Below are 22,325 nucleotides of genomic sequence, written 5' to 3' on the forward strand. Positions count from 1 at the left end.
GTCAACATTGCCAATTAATCGCATAGTTATGGCACTAGCAGCTTCCAAGCACAAAGCCCGTCTAGCTCAGTTGGTAGAGCGCAAGGCTCTTAACCTTGTGGTCGTGAGTTCGAGCCCCACGGTGGGCGCACATCTCTTTTTTTAAAGCCCAGCCAGCAACAACACTCCACGGGACACTAGACCAGCAGTTTGTAAAAAACTTGTCATCATGGTCGCTGCACTCTGTTGCACTAAAAAATCTACTCCCTCGGTTTCTAAATATAAGTCTTTTAAGCGATTTCACTATATGTCTATATATGGAGCAAAATGATTGAATGTACACTCTAAAGTATGTCTATATACATCTGTATGTAGTCCACTAGTAAAATCTCTACAAAGAGTTATATTTAGGAACGGAGGAAGTATTTATTTTGTTTTTTCGGACACTAGACTGTCGACAACACTACACTCTATTGGTTGCACTAAAAAATCTAATTATTTTGTTTTCTCGGACACTAGACCATCGACAACATCAAGATTATGTGTGTAAAATACGGCTCAAGTGTCATCAAAGTTCAATTTTAATTGATATTGTTTTTTCGGACACTAGACTATCGACAACATCAAGATTATGTGTGTAAAATACAGCTCAAGCCTCATCAAAGTTCAATTTTAGTTGATATTGTACATTCCCATTTAATTATCGGATGATGCCAGGAAATTTTGAACAGCCTGACCGCATTGTTGGGCGCCTTCCTCTCAGCCAATTTGAATGGTCCAACCGCACCGTCAGATGCCTTCCTCTCAACCAGTTTGAATGGTCTATACACATGTGTCTTCCCCCTCACATTGCACAATCAATCACCACTTCTTTGATCGATCTCGCATCACCTGGAGCCGCTGGCGAGCGCTGCATTGAAGCATGGGAAGCGGCCAGCGGTGCTTGACTGTAGCGACAAACATTGGCGCGACGACACTCCATCGCATCACCCGACACCGTTGGCGAGCGTTGCATCGGAGCGTTGCATCGGAGCATGGGTAGCCGACGGTGACACTTTAGTGCAGCGACAAACACACACTGCATCGCGACACCCACCGCCGCCGACGATGCTTCACTACAGTGCTGAAAACGGCATGACGATGCTCCATAGCAACACCCGACGAACGTCATCGATGTTTCACTACAACGCTGAAAAATGTTCGGGGGTCAGCTTTGGAGGCATTTTTTAAAATGCCACAAATTGTGATTGTAGACGTTTTGAGAATGCCTCGAGGCTGTGTTCCCGAGGCGTTTTAGAGAAGTACCTTGGAAGGCCTTTGCCTTTAGGAGTATCTCCAGCACTTTTTAAAATGCCTTCAAATGCCTAAGCTAGCATTTTGTTGGCCTTTGGAGGCGTTTGAGAATGCCTTCGATCAGTTTATGTGTTGTAGTGGGCGGTGCTCCATCGCAGCACCGACTGCTTCGTCAAAGCTCCACCGCAACACCTGATGGCTGGTAGTGAAGCTTCACTATAGCGCCACCACCGGCGTGATGGTGCTCCATCGCAATGTGAAGGTGATTGGGTGCTGTGATGCAGCATGCATGGGGGGCGACAACATCGCAACATGGTGTGTGATGCCATTGCCGCATGTCGGTCCTTTGGCATGCAAGCAGCAGTGGTTGTTGCCATGACCACATGTCGTCCTTGGCATGCGATAGCGATGGATGTGGTCAATGGAGATGGATTCACAATGCTTGTCCATGTAGCAAACCCTCTCCTTCTACTAGATGAGAGAGATGAGAAAAGAGAAAAAGCGATGGGAAGAAAGACAAGCGGAAGGGGATAACATAAGGTTGGGGAAAAAAGCGGTGGGTGGACCGCCACATGGCACGTGTTGCGTGGGAATGGAGGTTTGCACGAGGACCAACTGCATTAGTGTAAGGCTTTCTTATTTTTTTCGCTTCTTATAAAACCTCCACCGTCATTCTATTGGCCATCTAAGTGCGGAGACCAAGCCTTGTAGCCCGGACACTAAGCAAAGTGCTGAGTAGTTGAAAAGAGAGAGTCATGGATTTGGTTATTTAACCGACACTTCATGATGTTATGATAAGATGTTTCATTGCCTATTTTTATTCAACCTAATTGGCTTGAGATATAAAAAAATGCAGTTGGGGCTTGAGATGTGAAAAAAATACAGATGTTGTTTGTTTACATGTTAGTTTAGTGTTGTGCCTGCTGTTGTGCATAATATGATGGTAAGGCCATCATATTGAATAAAATGAACAGAACACAAACACGTATGCAGCCAAACAATTATGGTTTGTAGCTACTTATCCCTTAAACACAAATACAGACAACCAAATAGCTGGCCATAAAGTGACATTTGATGCAATGCAAGCAACCAAATAACATATAAATGTCGATTTGTTGCCTATTTTTATTCCACCTGATTGGTTTCGGATGTAAAAGAAATACATGTACTGTTGGGGCAACCAAACACGTCCAATATGTCCCCATTGTTTTTGTGGAAGTGGGTTTTCCACATCAATGAGCACATGTACGAACGATAGTAAAATGCACTTCCTTCATCCTAAAATAAGATTTAAAAATAATTTAATTTTATACTAAAGTTAGTATAAAATTGAGTTATTTATTTTGGAACGGAGGGAGTACACATCTCGATGCCGCATCAAAAGCTCGATTTCTTTTTAGGTAGCTCGGCCACGTACCCCAGTTTGAGGAGGTCTACATCACAAACTGACAAGCATCTGCCGTTGGCTCAGGTCCATTCGTGCCAGGCTGCCAGCTAGAGAGAATATGTTGACAATGCATGTACTACGATTTTTTTTGGTTCACAAACCATGCGAACAACACGCGGTATGAGTATGACCGTATGAGGCACCCAGCAGCTTCCACCAGTCCGCCGGTGGACACCAATCGTACAATCAATCAACAGAGTCTAGACGGATCCCGTAGATTTCTGCTGCCCATGGGTCCTGGTCCTCAGATCCTCATCACATTCACCACGATCTCGACGTTGCACTCGCTCGAGTCACACACCTGACGGCTACGCTCGATAGCGATCTAGCTCGCTGCACAGGCGCCGGCGCATGGCGCCTCACGGCCCGGACGGCGAGACGGCGCCCGAGTGGCGCGGCACCGTGCGCGCCGCGGCGGCGGGGCCGAACCCCGACCAGGCGTGGGCCCTGCTGCGAGACTTCTGCTCCCTCGACAAGTGGGTGCCGCTGGTGCACACGTGCCGGAGGCTGGAAGGCGACGACGGCCGGCCGGGGTGCGTCCGGTACTGCGCGGGGCCGGTGAACATGGCCGCGCCGGGGGAGGCGGTCGGCTGGTCCAGGGAACGGCTCCTGGAGGTCGACGCCGCGGGGAGGTCCTACAGCTACGAGGTGGTGGAGACCAACAAGGGGTTCGGCCGGTACCGGGCGACCATCGCCGTGGAGCCCGACCCGGCCGGGTGCGCGGTCAGGTGGTCGTTCGAGGCCGATCCGGTGAAGGGGTGGACGCTGGGAGGCTTCCTGGGTTTCCTGGAGAAGCTCGCGCATGGCGTCGCCAAGCGGCTCGAAGAGGAGATCGTGGTGAGCGTCGACGGTGATCCTGCTTTGCGGGTGTTTTGATCATGTCTTCGGCTTTTCCGTGACAGTGTGTACGATCAGAACTCCAAGCCTTTGTGATTCAAAGCAATTCAATGGAAATTTGGAGAACTCGACTTGGAAAATCTTCTTGTAGAAATTCTTTGATTTGTTTGGACTATCCAAAATATGTTCTTCTAAAAAAAAAGGAAATGTTATCTTTTTTTTTTTTTGAGGAAAAAACCCAGCCAGATTATATTACCACTGCCAAGTTATTACAATCATCCACAAGAGTACTTCTAAGGGAGGGAGGGATATCTCCTACAGTAGTAAATTTTCCTTGCCTTCTTGCCAGAGGGGCCAGCTCATGGGTCATTCTATTGCCGGGTCTTCTCACACGTCTGAAAGTAATTTCCTTAAAAGCCTCTATAACTTGTTTTGCATCTGTGGCGATGGGGAATAGAGTTGACTGGTTTTTTGAGCTCATATCCAGCAGCCCTGGTATTGTAGAGCAGTCTGTTTCCACACAAACAGTAATACAGTATAGTACTGAGCCAGTACAGTAAGCCCAGTTAAGACTACTGTAAGTTCAGCCTGTTAGAGTTAACCTTGTTGTGTAAGCTTTCGTCATATTTATTTGTTAGTGTCATGCATGTTATCACGTCCAACACTAGTTTGGCTGCGGGCATGTAATCACGAAGAGAAGGGATCGTGTGCGTATATGCAAGTCAGCAGTGTGTGTCGTTGGGTTTGTTAGTAGTTTGCATGGATATATTAGCTGCATGCATCAAGCTCCGTGGAATCCGAGCGGCCGAGTTGCGTAGCAGAAAGAGGTGGAGAAAGAAGCGGGCACATTCAGTTGTGGCATGCGCCGGCTGCGTGAGCTCTTAACCATGTTCTGCAGAAAACTTGGAAGTGAATCAAGCTGTGCATGCTAGTGCGGGTAGTGGAGCGTTATTAGTGGACCAGGCTGTTAGGCTTGATCGTGTGTGTGTGTGTGCGAGCTGTGTTATAAAGCTCTGTAATCATTTTCTGTACTTTGACCAAGAGAGAACAAGAGAAAAGCACAAGTGCGTGTGCACCAGACTCTGTGTGTTCTTCTCCCGTTGGTGATGTGTATTGTGTGAGTCTTCTTCTTCCTTCAACCTCCAGCTCGCGTGTGTGTGTTCCTTCCTCCTTTGGGTAGCCCCAACAATTGGTATTCAGAGCTTCGTTGCGATCCTGTCGGCGGCCATGGCCCTTGTTCCTTACGGTGCCGGAGGAAGCACGGTGTCGCTCCCGGTGCCGATGCTCACCGGTGACAACTACACCGTGTCGGCGATCAAGGTGGAGGCGAACCTCGACGCGCAAGGGCTGTGGGAAGCGGTGGTTCCGGCGGAGGACTCGGCGGCGGCGGTCATCGCGAAGAAGGACAAGCCGGCGAGGGCATACCTCCTCGGAGCGCTCTCCGAAGACATCCTGCTGCAGGTGTCGTCGAAGAAGACGGCGGCAGAGCTGTGGGCGAGCCTCAAGACGAGGTTCGTCGGCGCGGATCGGGTGAGGGCGGCACGGCTAGCCACTCTCCGCGGCGAGTTCGCGCCTGCGCATGGAGGGCGGCGACGAGCTGGACGCGTACGCCGGGAGGATCAACGGCATGGCGGCAAGGTACGCGGCTCTCGGAGCGACGCTCGACGACGCGGCAATGGTGAAGAAACTGCTCGACACCGTGCCGGACCGGTTGTACGCAGCGGTGGCCGGAATTGAGCAGTTCTGCGACGTCGACAACATGCCGTTCGAGGAGGCGCTCGGGCGGCTGAAGGCGTTCGAGGAGCGGACGAGGCGACGCACTCAGGATAGCGGCGGACAGGACGGCAACCAGCTCATGCTCACGGCAGCGCAGTGGGAGGCGCGGAAAGGTGAGCGTGGTGGCGGCGGCAAGAAGAGGGGCAACTTCGACATACGCAAGGTGCGCTGCTACAACTGCCAAGATTACGGGCATTTCTCGAGGGACTGCACCAAGCCAAGGAAGGAGCAGGCCCATCTCGTCGCCGTAGACGCCGACGCCGAGCCGGCGTTGCTTTGAAGGTCCACGCGAAGGTGATCGAATAAATGACAACAAGGTTAAGGAGGTGATTGTTAGAGTTAACCTTGTTGTGTAAGCTTTCGTCATATTTATTTGTTAGTGTCATGCATGTTATCACGTCCAACACTAGTTTGGCTGCGGGCATGTAATCACGAAGAGAAGGGATCGTGTGCGTATATGCAAGTCAGCAGTGTGTGTCGTTGGGTTTGTTAGTAGTTTGCATGGATATATTAGCTGCATGCATCAAGCTCCGTGGAATCCGAGCGGCCGAGTTGCGTAGCAGAAAGAGGTGGAGAAAGAAGCAGGCACATTCAGTTGTGGCATGCGCCGGCTGCGTGAGCTCTTAACCATGTTCTGCAGAAAACTTGGAAGTGAATCAAGCTGTGCGTGCTAGTGCGGGTAGTGGAGCGTTATTAGTGGACCAGGCTGTTAGGCTTGATCGTGTGTGTGTGTGTGCGAGCTGTGTTATAAAGCTCTGTAATCATTTTCTGTACTTTGACCAAGAGAGAACAAGAGAAAAGCACAAGTGCGTGTGCACCAGACTCTGTGTGTTCTTCTCCCGTTGGTGATGTGTATTGTGTGAGTCTTCTTCTTCCTTCAACCTCCAGCTCGCGTGTGTGTGTTCCTTCCTCCTTTGGGTAGCCCCAACAATTGGTATTCAGAGCTTCGTTGCGATCCTGTCGGCGGCCATGGCCCTTGTTCCTTACGGTGCCGGAGGAAGCACGGTGTCGCTCCCGGTGCCGATGCTCACCGGTGACAACTACACCGTGTCGGCGATCAAGGTGGAGGCGAACCTCGACGCGCAAGGGCTGTGGGAAGCGGTGGTTCCGGCGGAGGACTCGGCGGCGGCGGTCATCGCGAAGAAGGACAAGCCGGCGAGGGCATACCTCCTCGGAGCGCTCTCCGAAGACATCCTGCTGCAGGTGTCGTCGAAGAAGACGGCGGCAGAGCTGTGGGCGAGCCTCAAGACGAGGTTCGTCGGCGCGGATCGGGTGAGGGCGGCACGGCTAGCCACTCTCCGCGGCGAGTTCGCGCCTGCGCATGGAGGGCGGCGACGAGCTGGACGCGTACGCCGGGAGGATCAACGGCATGGCGGCAAGGTACGCGGCTCTCGGAGCGACGCTCGACGACGCGGCAATGGTGAAGAAACTGCTCGACACCGTGCCGGACCGGTTGTACGCAGCGGTGGCCGGAATTGAGCAGTTCTGCGACGTCGACAACATGCCGTTCGAGGAGGCGCTCGGGCGGCTGAAGGCGTTCGAGGAGCGGACGAGGCGACGCACTCAGGATAGCGGCGGACAGGACGGCAACCAGCTCATGCTCACGGCAGCGCAGTGGGAGGCGCGGAAAGGTGAGCGTGGTGGCGGCGGCAAGAAGAGGGGCAACTTCGACATACGCAAGGTGCGCTGCTACAACTGCCAAGATTACGGGCATTTCTCGAGGGACTGCACCAAGCCAAGGAAGGAGCAGGCCCATCTCGTCGCCGTAGACGCCGACGCCGAGCCGGCGTTGCTTTGAAGGTCCACGCGAAGGTGATCGAATAAATGACAACAAGGTTAAGGAGGTGATTGTTAGAGTTAACCTTGTTGTGTAAGCTTTCGTCATATTTATTTGTTAGTGTCATGCATGTTATCACGTCCAACACTAGTTTGGCTGCGGGCATGTAATCACGAAGAGAAGGGATCGTGTGCGTATATGCAAGTCAGCAGTGTGTGTCGTTGGGTTTGTTAGTAGTTTGCATGGATATATTAGCTGCATGCATCAAGCTCCGTGGAATCCGAGCGGCCGAGTTGCGTAGCAGAAAGAGGTGGAGAAAGAAGCAGGCACATTCAGTTGTGGCATGCGCCGGCTGCGTGAGCTCTTAACCATGTTCTGCAGAAAACTTGGAAGTGAATCAAGCTGTGCGTGCTAGTGCGGGTAGTGGAGCGTTATTAGTGGACCAGGCTGTTAGGCTTGATCGTGTGTGTGTGTGTGCGAGCTGTGTTATAAAGCTCTGTAATCATTTTCTGTACTTTGACCAAGAGAGAACAAGAGAAAAGCACAAGTGCGTGTGCACCAGACTCTGTGTGTTCTTCTCCCGTTGGTGATGTGTATTGTGTGAGTCTTCTTCTTCCTTCAACCTCCAGCTCGCGTGTGTGTGTTCCTTCCTCCTTTGGGTAGCCCCAACAATTGGTATTCAGAGCTTCGTTGCGATCCTGTCGGCGGCCATGGCCCTTGTTCCTTACGGTGCCGGAGGAAGCACGGTGTCGCTCCCGGTGCCGATGCTCACCGGTGACAACTACACCGTGTCGGCGATCAAGGTGGAGGCGAACCTCGACGCGCAAGGGCTGTGGGAAGCGGTGGTTCCGGCGGAGGACTCGGCGGCGGCGGTCATCGCGAAGAAGGACAAGCCGGCGAGGGCATACCTCCTCGGAGCGCTCTCCGAAGACATCCTGCTGCAGGTGTCGTCGAAGAAGACGGCGGCAGAGCTGTGGGCGAGCCTCAAGACGAGGTTCGTCGGCGCGGATCGGGTGAGGGCGGCACGGCTAGCCACTCTCCGCGGCGAGTTCGCGCCTGCGCATGGAGGGCGGCGACGAGCTGGACGCGTACGCCGGGAGGATCAACGGCATGGCGGCAAGGTACGCGGCTCTCGGAGCGACGCTCGACGACGCGGCAATGGTGAAGAAACTGCTCGACACCGTGCCGGACCGGTTGTACGCAGCGGTGGCCGGAATTGAGCAGTTCTGCGACGTCGACAACATGCCGTTCGAGGAGGCGCTCGGGCGGCTGAAGGCGTTCGAGGAGCGGACGAGGCGACGCACTCAGGATAGCGGCGGACAGGACGGCAACCAGCTCATGCTCACGGCAGCGCAGTGGGAGGCGCGGAAAGGTGAGCGTGGTGGCGGCGGCAAGAAGAGGGGCAACTTCGACATACGCAAGGTGCGCTGCTACAACTGCCAAGATTACGGGCATTTCTCGAGGGACTGCACCAAGCCAAGGAAGGAGCAGGCCCATCTCGTCGCCGTAGACGCCGACGCCGAGCCGGCGTTGCTTTGAAGGTCCACGCGAAGGTGATCGAATAAATGACAACAAGGTTAAGGAGGTGATTGTTAGAGTTAACCTTGTTGTGTAAGCTTTCGTCATATTTATTTGTTAGTGTCATGCATGTTATCACGTCCAACACTAGTTTGGCTGCGGGCATGTAATCACGAAGAGAAGGGATCGTGTGCGTATATGCAAGTCAGCAGTGTGTGTCGTTGGGTTTGTTAGTAGTTTGCATGGATATATTAGCTGCATGCATCAAGCTCCGTGGAATCCGAGCGGCCGAGTTGCGTAGCAGAAAGAGGTGGAGAAAGAAGCAGGCACATTCAGTTGTGGCATGCGCCGGCTGCGTGAGCTCTTAACCATGTTCTGCAGAAAACTTGGAAGTGAATCAAGCTGTGCGTGCTAGTGCGGGTAGTGGAGCGTTATTAGTGGACCAGGCTGTTAGGCTTGATCGTGTGTGTGTGTGTGCGAGCTGTGTTATAAAGCTCTGTAATCATTTTCTGTACTTTGACCAAGAGAGAACAAGAGAAAAGCACAAGTGCGTGTGCACCAGACTCTGTGTGTTCTTCTCCCGTTGGTGATGTGTATTGTGTGAGTCTTCTTCTTCCTTCAACCTCCAGCTCGCGTGTGTGTGTTCCTTCCTCCTTTGGGTAGCCCCAACAATTGGTATTCAGAGCTTCGTTGCGATCCTGTCGGCGGCCATGGCCCTTGTTCCTTACGGTGCCGGAGGAAGCACGGTGTCGCTCCCGGTGCCGATGCTCACCGGTGACAACTACACCGTGTCGGCGATCAAGGTGGAGGCGAACCTCGACGCGCAAGGGCTGTGGGAAGCGGTGGTTCCGGCGGAGGACTCGGCGGCGGCGGTCATCGCGAAGAAGGACAAGCCGGCGAGGGCATACCTCCTCGGAGCGCTCTTCGAAGACATCCTGCTGTAGGTGTCGTCGAAGAAGACGGCGGCAGAGCTGTGGGCGAGCCTCAAGACGAGGTTCGTCGGCGCGGATCGGGTGAGGGCGGCACGGCTAGCCACTCTCCGCGGCGAGTTCGCGCCTGCGCATGGAGGGCGGCGACGAGCTGGACGCGTACGCCGGGAGGATCAACGGCATGGCGGCAAGGTACGCGGCTCTCGGAGCGACGCTCGACGACGCGGCAATGGTGAAGAAACTGCTCGACACCGTGCCGGACCGGTTGTACGCAGCGGTGGCCGGAATTGAGCAGTTCTGCGACGTCGACAACATGCCGTTCGAGGAGGCGCTCGGGCGGCTGAAGGCGTTCGAGGAGCGGACGAGGCGACGCACTCAGGATAGCGGCGGACAGGACGGCAACCAGCTCATGCTCACGGCAGCGCAGTGGGAGGCGCGGAAAGGTGAGCGTGGTGGCGGCGGCAAGAAGAGGGGCAACTTCGACATACGCAAGGTGCGCTGCTACAACTGCCAAGATTACGGGCATTTCTCGAGGGACTGCACCAAGCCAAGGAAGGAGCAGGCCCATCTCGTCGCCGTAGACGCCGACGCCGAGCCGGCGTTGCTTTGAAGGTCCACGCGAAGGTGATCGAATAAATGACAACAAGGTTAAGGAGGTGATTGTTAGAGTTAACCTTGTTGTGTAAGCTTTCGTCATATTTATTTGTTAGTGTCATGCATGTTATCACGTCCAACACTAGTTTGGCTGCGGGCATGTAATCACGAAGAGAAGGGATCGTGTGCGTATATGCAAGTCAGCAGTGTGTGTCGTTGGGTTTGTTAGTAGTTTGCATGGATATATTAGCTGCATGCATCAAGCTCCGTGGAATCCGAGCGGCCGAGTTGCGTAGCAGAAAGAGGTGGAGAAAGAAGCGGGCACATTCAGTTGTGGCATGCGCCGGCTGCGTGAGCTCTTAACCATGTTCTGCAGAAAACTTGGAAGTGAATCAAGCTGTGCGTGCTAGTGCGGGTAGTGGAGCGTTATTAGTGGACCAGGCTGTTAGGCTTGATCGTGTGTGTGTGTGTGCGAGCTGTGTTATAGAGCTCTGTAATCATTTTCTGTACTTTGACCAAGAGAGAACAAGAGAAAAGCACAAGTGCGTGTGCACCAGACTCTGTGTGTTCTTCTCCCGTTGGTGATGTGTATTGTGTGAGTCTTCTTCTTCCTTCAACCTCCAGCTCGCGTGTGTGTGTTCCTTCCTCCTTTGGGTAGCCCCAACACAGCCTCCTCCGAATCTCCACATGACCGGGTCTGTTGTTCACCTACGTTCACCAGACAGTGTCACCTGACCAGTGCTTGTACGGGTTATAAAGCCAACGGCGGCAACTCCTGCGCTCTTGATGAAAAATGTATTCAGTTTCCGCATACCTTGCTCCGGCGGTCTCCAACAGTCCCCACTCCCCTGCATTGTTTGTTCGAGTGCTTGCCCTTGGCCTACATGGGGCTGTCTTTTTTTTTGCGAATAACGGAGAGACTTTATTAAATTTGAACAGACTTACAATCCTCAGCAACCAGCATAGTGATACATGGACGTGGTCTACCCAACCAACATGCAGTACTATCACCACTACGACCAAAGTTCGCTAAGCAATGTGCAACTCTGTTGTGTTCTCAACTAATCTGAAGGAAAGAAACCTCCCTATTCAAAAGTAAACTCTTAATTTCTAACACTAGGACACCGTAAGGTGATCTATCAAAATTACCAGTAGCAATCATCTTGAGAGCAACAGCAGAATCAGATTGCAGCACCACACGTAATGAAGCATGAATGAATGCTAGTTGAAGCCCTTCTTTTATTGCTTGTAGTTCCGCCTCGAATGCATCGTTACACTGAAACAATTTCCGGTAAGAAGCAAAGATGACATCCCCTTTGTTATCCCGGAGGATCATCCCCGAACCGGCAGCGCCATCATCAGGGTTGAACGAGCCGTCTGTAGATAGGCCTACCATATTGGTCCCCGGGGCCGGCCACTTCTGAGCCACAGTGCTCATGGATGAAGGTTTTGGAGAAGTTAGCTCCATCACAGGAGATTTGCCTTTCACCATATCCTCGACGCTCAGGGATATGTTCTTGTAAGAATTATAGTAGCTTGCAAGAAATGAACAAGAAATATCGAGCGGGGGTACCGGGTTGCCGTGGAAAACTTCATTCCGTAAGTACCATGTCCTCCATAGGACCATAACAATTTTGCTACGAATGGACTCCGGTGCCTCCACCAGTAGATGAAACAACCACTCCTTACCAGTACATGTGATGTCCATATGAGGAGGTAATGGCCAGACTGCCTGCATTGAATCCCATAAAATCGCAGCGTTTGGGCAAACCAGAAGAGCATGAAATGATGATTCCACATCACGATCACAAAGAATACATGTAGGCTGAGTAGTCATGTGTCGCCTATGCATCTCTGCCGAGGTTGGAAGAGACCCAGAGATCACCTGCCAAGCAAAGTGGCGCATCTTTGGGGGAGCTTCTATTTTCCAGATCAACTTCCACATAGACCTATCACCCGTGGGAGCAGAAGAGGATGCGCCAGGACTAAGCTGGCTCCAGCACGTGGTCATAGAAAGGTGGTAAGCAGATTTAACTGAAAAATTACCAGATTTATCCCATGGCCAAGCAATAAAATCATCTATTTGGCGCACAGAAGTGCGGATTTTCAGAATGGATGCTACATCCGCCTGACAGAATTTTTTTTGCAGAAGCTCGGTCTTCCAATTCCCATGAACATCGAGGAAGTCCTTGACCTTTGTGAGACGACAAGTTCTCTTTGGGAGAATAGGAGTGAAGGGAGGGCCTCGTGGGATCCAAGGGTCTCTCCACACCCGAATATGTTCACCATTCCTAACCCTCCATAGCATACCTTTTTTTACTAAGGCAAGCCCATGTTCGATTCCCTTCCACACCGCCGAGGAGTTAGATGGAAACACCGTGTCCACAAGGTTGCCATTGGGATAATATTTTGCCTTGAGAAGTCGAGCACATAGGGAGTCCGGTGTAGTGAGAAGCCGCCAAGCCTGTTTAGCTAAGAGTGCTTGGTTGTAAGCCTGCATATCCCTGAAACCCAATCCACCTCGGGCCTTAGGAAGAGATAGCCGATCCCAGGCCACCCAAGCCATTTTCCTCCTTCCGTTCTCGACACCCCACCAAAACTGTCGCATCATCTTTGACAATTCATCACACACTGCCACAGGGAGTTTGGAAATGCTCATAACATATACTGGGATTGCTTGAGCCACTGCTTTAATAAGCACTTCCTTGCCCGAGTAAGAAGAATAGCGTTCACTCCATTCAATAAGGCTCTTGCTCACCCTAGCTTGCAATGATTCAAATCTTCCTTTGTGCATGCGACCTTCTGGCACAGGGAGACCTAGATATTTTGGCTCAAAAGCTTGTTGTGTTATCTCAAGAACCAACTTGACATCATCGGCCACTTGAGGAGAACAACTATCTGGAAAAAGAATGGAACACTTTGAGGGGTTGATAAGTTGACTCGTCGCTGAGGCATAAGTGTTCAAAACATCCTTAACAATTGTTGCATTCTCCAAATTAGCACAGAAAAAAGCAACGAATCGTCCGCGAAGAGGAGATGTGACACGGCAGGGGCTCTCCGACAGATTTTGAGCGCCTCCAAACCTCCATGTTGGACGGCCGTATGCAGTAACGATGAAAGTGAGTCCGCCACAAAGAGAAACAAGAAAGGTGACAAAGGATCACCTTGACGAATGCCTCGAGTGGGAGTGAATTGTTCCAGCAAACGTCCATTAAACTTGATGGAAAACTTCATGGACCTGACGCAAACCATAACCAGAGAGACCCAACGCGGTGCAAAACCCCATTTCAGTAGAGCTCCTTCCAAGTAATCCCAGTCCACTCTATCATACGCTTTGGAGAGATCGAGCTTGTAGGCACAGAAATCTGCATTCCCGGCATTGGATTGAATATGATGAATGCATTCGAACGCAATAATGGAGTTATCTGAAATCAGCCTCCCGGGGATAAAAGCACTTTGATTCTCAGAAATCAGATCCGTCAAGCAAGGCCTCAACCTATTAACCAAACATTTGGAGACAACCTTATAGATTACATTGCAAAGGGATATTGGCCTGAGCTCCTTCAAAGTTGCCGGGTGTTGGACTTTGGGAATAAGGACAATACTGGTATCATTAACACCCGAGGGCATCTGTCCAGTCTCAAAAAACCGATGCACTGCTGACACAATATCCTCCTTGAGACAACCCTAGTTTCGTTGGAAGAACCTAGCTGGGAAACCATCAGGACCTGGTGCTTTTAACGGGCCGATTTGGAATAGTGCATCTGATATTTCCTTATCTGAAAACGGGGCCAACAGATGATCGTTTGTTTCAGGGTTACTCTTGACAAGAGGGTATCCAGAACGGGGGCCGGATCCAGAGTTGGATCCTTAGTATATAGCTCCTTAAAGTATGATGCTGCCATACGTTCCATCTCCGTAGGCGAATGACACCAGGACCCGTCCTCCTTTTGTAGCCTGGGGATGTTATTTCTTCTCGCCCTCCAAACAGCTTGACGGTGAAAATATTTCGTGTTACGGTCCCCTTCCTTTAGCCACGAAATGCGGCTACGTTGCAGCCACATCATCTCCTCCCAGTACAGGAGCTCATCGAGGTTTTGCATTTTCATACGAATTAGCAGTCGGTCAGAGTTGGCAAGTTAAAGGTGCTCAAGATCCTTGCGCAAATCCTCGATTTGTTTCTCCACATGCCCAAAGTTTTCTTTGCTCCATTTACGCAGGTCAGTCATGACAGATTTTAGTGAAGTCGCCACACTGCCCAAATCGCCTCCAGATTGACTCCTGTAATCTGTGTATTGCCCTACACCGATGACCGATCCCATCGTTTGTTTTCCTATGTTCAACTGCAGACACTATCGAACTATGAGCAACTCTAGCGGACCCTCCAATCACGCAAACTCATAAAATTCCAACGAGTATACGAGTTCGGCCTAATTTTCTGGTCAGAACATACCCGCCCGATCCGTAAAACATTTTACGGTGGCCCGCAACCCCTCCCCCCCCCCCCAAACAGTGTATCTACAGGTTTGCGGGGCAGATACGGGTCAAACCCTATCACCATGTCACCGCATTTCCCCGCGATTCCCCAATCCCACCTCCCATTTCTTGCTGCCAATGAGAAAGCACCTGATGCGCCAGCCGACACGTGACACTTGCCGCCACGACCGGAGGCGGCAGTACTATTAACAGAACTGTTTGCGCGAGGAACGATTTACTAGGGATGAACAGTATTCTTGAGAAAAATTCAAAAAAAAAACTAAATTTACTAGGCTTCTTAGACCAATTCTTTCTAGACCTGTTGACAGTCTTTTGTAGAATCAGTTTAATCTCTCTGTTGCTTAGCTCTACTTGACCACTCGACTGAGGGTGATAGGGAGACGCGATTCTATGGTTGACATCGTACTTAGCAAGCGTTTTATGGAAAGCACCATGAATGAAGTGTGAACCACCGTCGGTCATTAGATATCTAGGGACTCCAAATCTAGGGAAGATAACTTCTTTCAGCATCTTGATAGAGGTGTTGTGATCAGCACTACTAGTGGGGATAGCTTCTACCCACTTAGTGACGTAATCAATAGCAACTAAGATATGCGTATACCCATTGGATTTTGGAAAAGGTCCCATATAATCAAAGCCCCAGACATCAAATGGTTCAATGACAAGTGAATAGTTCATAGGCATTTCCTGAAGTTTGCTAATATTACCTATTCTTTGACATTCGTCACAAGACAAGACGAACTTACAGGCATCCTTGAAGAGAGTGGGCCAATAGAAACCTGACTGCAATACCTTGTATGCAGTTCTATCTCCCGCATGGTGTCCTCCGTAGGCCTCGGAGTGACACTTCTGTAGGATCTGTCCCTGTTCATGTTCAGGTACACAAAGTCTAATAACACCATCTACTCCTTCCTTATAAAGGTCAGGATTATCCCAAAAGTAGTGTCTCAAGTCAAAGAAGAATTTCTTCTTTTGCTGGTACGTGAAACTGGGTGGTATGTATTTGGCAACGATATAGTTCGCATAATCAGCATACCACGGTGTACTACGTGAAGCATTGATGACATTCAGTTGCTCATCGGGAAAGCTATCATCAATTGGTTGTGGGTCATCAAGAACGTTCTCCAACCTAGACAAGTTATCTGCTACTGGGTTATCAGCACCCTTTCTGTTGACAACGTGCAAATCAAATTCTTGTAGCAAGAGAACCCATCTGATAAGTCTAGGTTTAGCGTCCTTCATCTCCATGAGGTACTTAATAGCAGCATGATCAGTGTGAATAGTGATTTTGGAATCAACTATGTAAGACCTGAACTTTTTACATGCAAACACGACTGCTAAAAATTCCTTCTCTGTAGTGGCATAGTTTCTTTGGGCACTGTCTAGAGTTTTACTAGCGTAGTGAATAACATTCAACTTCTTATCAATTCTTTGCCCTAGAACAACACCAACAGCATAATCACTAGCGTCACACATGATCTCAAAAGGCAAATTCGAATCAGGTGGTTAAACAATAGGTGCAGTTATCAAAGCCCTCTTAAGTATTTCGAAGGCTTCCTCACAATCCTCGTCAAAGAAAAAAGGAATATCCTTTTGCAAGAGGTTGGTAAGAGGCCTAGAAATCTTAGAGAAGTCTTTAATGAACCTTCTATAGAAACCAGCATGACCAAGGAAACTTCTTATTCCTCTGATATCTCTGGGGTATGGCATTTTCTTGATTGCATCAACCTTAGCCTTATCGACTTCAATACCTCTTTCAGAAATTTTATGTCCTAAGACGATGCCTTCATTAACCATAAAGTGGCATTTCTCCCAATTCAAGACAAGATTGGTTTCTTTACATCTCTGCAAGACTCGATCAAGGTTGCTGAGGCAATCATCAAAGGAAGACCTGTAAACGGAGAAGTCATCCATGAAAACCTCAACAATCTTTTCACACAAGTCAGAGAATATAACCATCATACATCTTTGAAAAGTGGCAGGTGCATTACATAAGCCAAAAGGCATACGTCTATAGGCAAAGGTACCGAAAGGGCAGGTGAATGTGGTTTTCTCCTGATCAGATTGTGCAACTGGTATTTGGGAGAAACCAGAATAACCGCCTAGAAAGCAGAAGTGTGTGTGTTTGGACATCCTTTCTAGCATTTGGTCGATAAAAGGTAAAGGGTAATGATCTTTCCTAGTGGCTTTATTCAACTTCCTAAAATCAATCACCATCCTATAGCTAGTAATAATCCTCTGTGGGATCAACTCATCCTTATCATTAGGGACAACGGTGATGCCTCCCTTCTTAGGAACGCAATGCACCAGACTCACCCAATCGCTATGAGAAACAAGATACATAATACCCGCTTCCAGGAGCTTTAGTATTTCTTTTCTTACTACTTCTTTCATCTTAGTATTCAATCTCCTTTGATGATCAACAACTGGTCTGAAATCAGGATCAGTTTTGATCTTGTGCTGGCATAGAGTGGGACTAATGCCCTTAAGATCATCAAGAGTATATCCAATAGCAGCACAGTGCTTCCTCGGAGTTTTTAGTAACTTCTTTTCTTCTTGCTCTGAGAGGCTAGCACTAATAATAACAAGATATATCTCCTTTTCATCAAGATAGTCATACCTAAGAGTATCAGGCAACTATTTAAGCTCGAACACAGGATCACCCTTTGGTGGGGGTGGATCCCCAAGCAGTTCAACAGGCAAGTTATTCTTAAGGATAGGATATTGTTCTAAGACAACTCTATCTATTTCATCCCTTTCATCCATATGCATATCATTTTCATGCTCAAGCAAGTATTGCTCTAAGGGATCAGTAGGAGGCACGGCAATAGAGGCTAAGGCAATAGTTTCATCCCTACTAGGCAACTCCTTTTCATGAGGTTGTCTACCAAACTTAGAGAAATTGAACTCATGTGACACACCTTCAAAGCCAACAGTGACATTTTGCTTCTCACAATCAATATGAGCATTGACGGTATTGAGAAAAGGTCTACCAAATATGATGGGACAAAAGCTATCTTGTGCGGTAGCAAGAACGAGGAAATCTGTAGCGACCCGACTCAAAACGAGTCAAGCCTCTGTGTTTCTGTGCCATCCCTGGATCAGTATGCTGGCACACACAGTACATCAATGTATATATCAAAGTGCAATCACATGTAAATAGCGTAAAACCGATATATACCTTAAATATCTCAGCGGAAGCAGTCAAGGGAGTGGAGTCCCAATAAACACCAACGGCAAGTTGAGTGTAGACCGTAACCCTGAATTGTACTCTTACTCGTCGAAGAAAAATATCTGCAACATAAGACGTTGCAGCCGTGTAGGTCAGCATATTGAATATGCCGGCAAGTCACATAAGGGAGGGGTGAAAAGTAATCATCTATACTATATGCATATATGGCAGGTGGGGCTATAAGTTTTTAGCGAAAAGCAAGTTTTCTCCTACATCAAGAGAGGCTTAAAAGCAAAATGTTACTGCGTTGTTTGTTGTTAACGAGATGGTTCCGCCAACCAATTCTCGTACCCATGTTGTCAATAATACCCACATCAATATTATTTGTGTTGAGAATTTCAGATAACTTCAGTTTCTTTGGCTCAAGTTGTCCATGACCGTGGACACGGCTAATCGATTAGGTTTGAGTACTCTGCAGAGTTTTGCACACGTTCCCCACAAGATTTGATCGCCTCCGTGTATGTCCTCGCACTTCAGGGTGTTTGAAGACCGGATGATCAAAACATGGTCTTTCAACGGGTCCCTCTGAATCCCTGTCGGTGCCCATCCAATCCTACCGTTCTTCTACATCTGCTAGCACCGCCTGTCCAGAGTCGCCGCGTTGTCCAACCAAGCCAGAGCCCATAATGACTTGTGGCTGTGCAGGTAAGCCTTGGGTCTTGAAAATATCCGTCCGTCTCTTTGAGCCTGGGTGAAGCTTTCCGCAGGATGTCATGGCCGTCTCCAGCATCCCGGGTCATCCACTGGTTTCTCCAGGGAGCCGATCAACCGTCCTTCACCCAGAGTTGCATTGCATCACGAGGTCTTGAAAAGTCTTGACTTAACCGGTCTTGGTTATTAAAGTATCCTCGCATCACTCGTGATAAACTCTCAACCAGAATCCCGTCTACTCAAGCATAGCAATATGAAATTTGTCGTCCCGGGCCTAGTAACGGGGTTGTTGGGTGCCTACCACATGATACTACAATATGTAACCATAATTTCCAAGTACCTACTCAGCATGCAATTGGGCATAGGATGGTAGAACTACGATGCATAAAACATAGGTGATAGTATGATCAAAGTGACTTGCCTGGTGATGTTGACGAAGAAGAATTTTCGAGAAATAACTTGATAGACTACTCGTCACTCTCCGATGAAATCTATATAACAAACATATCATTCACATAAGCACTCATACTAGCAATCATTCTAGCAATCAAAACAAAAGAGAGAGCGAATAGGAATCCGAAGGAAACTTCAAATAAGACTAGGGAGTCTTCTACTACATCAAACACTAAATAGTTTTTGTCCAACGGAAAATAATAACAGGAAACTAAGATATAAATTTAACTAAGATAAAATAAAGTATTTTTCACGAAACTATTTGAAAGTATTTCCAAACGGGATTTGAAACCATGGAGAAACCAATTGCAAGTTATTAGAGAACTAGAATTGATTTCATGACAACATATAAAAATAAAAATCAAAACTTGTTGCAAACCTACTGTTATCTAACAGAAAACCAAATATAAACTTTCTCAAATATAAAAGAAACTAATTTAAAAACAAATATAGAAAAAGAAATAGCTATAATCCTAAAAGAACTAAAACAGAATCTGTTTTGGTAAAAACCCCAATTAAAAATATTTTAAAAAAATTGAAACTTAAACTATTGAAAGATATGATCAATAGGAAGCAGCAGCAAAAAGAATCAAATTAAAAGCTATTTTTAAACTCCCGGAATAAGCAAAACAAGCTTTAATTCAAATCTGATCTAACTCAATTGTTATAAATCCAAACATAGACAAATTATATATCTTCAGAAACTACATAAAATTTGTGATCCAACGCAAAAAGAATCACCTAATTCGGAGTTATAGACTAATAGATATGAATTTTCTAAGATTGCAATTTTCTGAAAAAACTGCAATACGAGATTTCGTGAATCTCACCATGGGTGAGAGAGAGGAAGAACTCCGGCGAGGTAGCTGCTCCGGCGAGGTGGGGAGGTCGCCGGCGGGGAGGGGGAACGGCGGAGGGGGTCCCGGAGGCGAGGAACGGGGCGTCAGGGGCTCCTGGGCGTTCTTCTATTCGGCTCCTTGCAGGAACAACAATGGTGGGGGCGTCGTGGCTACGGGCAGGGAGAGGGCGAGCTGATGGGGAAAACAGAACGAGGAGAGGAGGGGCGTTCTTATAGGGGTGGTGGGAGGCTCGGGAAGGAAGTGTAGCCCGCGAATTGGGGGAGGGAAGCTTCCTGGGAAGCTTCTGCCATGGCCACACAAGGAAGCTCGTGAGGAGGAAGAAGAAGGTGAGATTGGGCCAGATTGGTTTCCTAACGTGGCCCAAGTACATTCCTAAAATAAGATATCTCTTTCCCTTTTTATTAAAACAGGAATTAATACGATTAAAAGGAAATAGAATATCCTTGGAATATAGGGGTATAATATATTAAAATTTTCAGAAAAATAAATTCAAAAAGATGGACATTTTTCCACGGCCAAAATACTTCAAAAAATGTTTTTTTTCAGAAAATCCCCTAAATGCTTTATTTCTTTTTGGAAATAATTACTCAAATAAATCTTGGATGTCATGGCTCAAATATTTCAAAGAATATCCCCGGGTTTGGAGGGTCATGTTTCTCCTCTCTTTTTCTCTTGTTTGACAAAGTATTGTTCCCGACATTCCGTGAGTGAAGAAGAAAACAAAATGCAAATGAAAAATCGAAAGGAAATTCAAGTGCCACCTTGGTTCAAATTCTTTGTAGTTGAAGAAGTCATCCTATCTCCTCTCGCTGGTTTTTTAAAAAAGATGAATTTGAATTCACAGGAAAAAGGGGAAAGTCATTTTATTCCCTCTCATTCAAAAGTTTTGAAAAGTTTTCAAATTTCACTCAAGCTTTCAATCACTCAAGCGAACAAACAATCAATCTAATAATTTTATTAACATTCAAAAATTTGGGATGTTACAAACCTACCACACTTAAAATGAATCTCGTCCTCGAGATTCGAAGAGGCTAGAAAGAAAGGTTAGGGTTTGGGGGTCTTCTAACAAATCCAATCTCCGGCAAGGTGGGATGCTACCACACTTAAAATGAGAGATACTGGTCCCTTAAGATTTTAACAATCCTCTCGGGTTTTGGCAACTGACACCTCACAGTCTTCATATTAAATCCTTTGGTGATGCTCTCCCGTTATATTCATAACGTTTCCATTAAAACGAGGGTCCTTCTGTTGATATAAGCTTCTTCCTTTACTGGGCCTTCTTAAGTGACAATCTCGTGATCAACTCCAATTAACCTATCGATGATTCTCATGGTGGTCTACCATCTGTGGTTATCCTGCAGAGAGAAGGGTCTTGGTTTCATCCTCACCGTAAAATTTCCTACGCGTGACAACAAGTGCCATGTACATGGGCTTTTCTTATACCATTCTAAGGCTTAAACAAAAGCTTCAAAGAACGTCGTCTCTCAACAGGTGCAATCTCATCTTTGACTTCATCGTATAAGGATTGAGGTATTGCACTAACACTAGCACCCAAGTCACATAAAACATGATAGCAATGATCTCCTATCTTAATAGAAACTACAGGCATGCCAACAACAGGCCTATGTTTGTCTCTAGCGTGAGGTTTAGCAATTCTAGCAGCATCTTCAAAAAAGTGAATATTATGTCCCTCAACTTCCTCAGACAGAAGATCTTTGATAATAGCAATGCTAGGTTCAACTCTAATTTGCTCAGGGGGTGTAGGTGTTCTAATATAGCATCTATGTATAACAGTTGAAGCTTTAGAATGATCCTTTATCCTAACATGGAAAGGTGGTTTCTCAATGTAAGCACTGGGAACAACATGATCATTATAGGCAATGACTTTCTCTTCAACTGGAGTCGTTTAAATACATTGACTTCTAATGGAGGATGATAATTAAACCACTTCTCTTTGGGGAGGTCAATATGAGCAGCAAAAGATTCACACAATGAAGCTACTATCTCAGAGTCAAGTCCATACTTAGCGCTAAAGTCACAAAAAGTATTTGTCTCAACAAAGGATTTAACGCAATCAAAAGTGAAATTCATACCTGACTCCTTACCTTCTTCAAGCTCCCAATCTTCAGAGTTGCGTTTAATTCTCTCCAATAAATTCCATTTGAAGTCAATATCTCTCTTCATAGAAGAACCGGTACAAGAAGTGTCAAGCATGGTGCGATCATCATGAGAAAGCCGAGCATAGAAGTTCTGAATGATAATTTCTCTCAAGAGCTCATGATTGGGGCATGAATATAGCATTGATTTAAGACTCCCCCAAGATTGAGCGATGCTTTCTCTGTCACGAGGCCAAAAATTGTAAATATAATTTCGATCACGATGTACTAAATGCATAGGATAAAACTTTTGATGAAATTCCAATTTCAACCGATTGTAGTCCCATGATCCAGTATCATCACATAGCCTATACCATGTCAACGCC

General features: G+C 47.8%; 1 protein-coding gene and 1 non-coding gene across 2 annotated transcripts; both read left to right on the forward strand.

Annotated features, from left to right (window-relative positions):
* The first annotated feature begins 55 nt into the window (after nt 1–55).
* Nucleotides 56–128, forward strand: TRNAK-CUU. Its single transcript has one exon. It is a non-coding gene; the product is annotated as a tRNA-Lys (tRNA).
* A 2,604-nt stretch (nt 129–2,732) lies between these two features.
* LOC123440190 (lachrymatory-factor synthase-like) lies at nt 2,733–3,696 on the forward strand. The gene has a single exon (XM_045116764.1). It carries the CDS (start codon nt 3,071–3,073, stop codon nt 3,593–3,595), a length of 525 nt encoding a protein of 174 aa, XP_044972699.1. The 5' UTR covers nt 2,733–3,070; the 3' UTR covers nt 3,596–3,696.
* The last annotated feature ends 18,629 nt before the right edge of the window (nt 3,697–22,325 follow it).

This window comes from Hordeum vulgare, chromosome 3H (genome assembly GCF_904849725.1).
Source record: "Hordeum vulgare subsp. vulgare chromosome 3H, MorexV3_pseudomolecules_assembly, whole genome shotgun sequence".
Classification (NCBI taxonomy): domain Eukaryota; kingdom Viridiplantae; phylum Streptophyta; class Magnoliopsida; order Poales; family Poaceae; genus Hordeum; species Hordeum vulgare.

What these genes read in the sequence shown, in the direction of transcription:
- LOC123440190 (XM_045116764.1), top strand. Translation starts at nt 3,071, where the DNA reads ATGGCGCCTCACGGCCCGGACGGCGAGACGGCGCCCGAGTGGCGCGGC.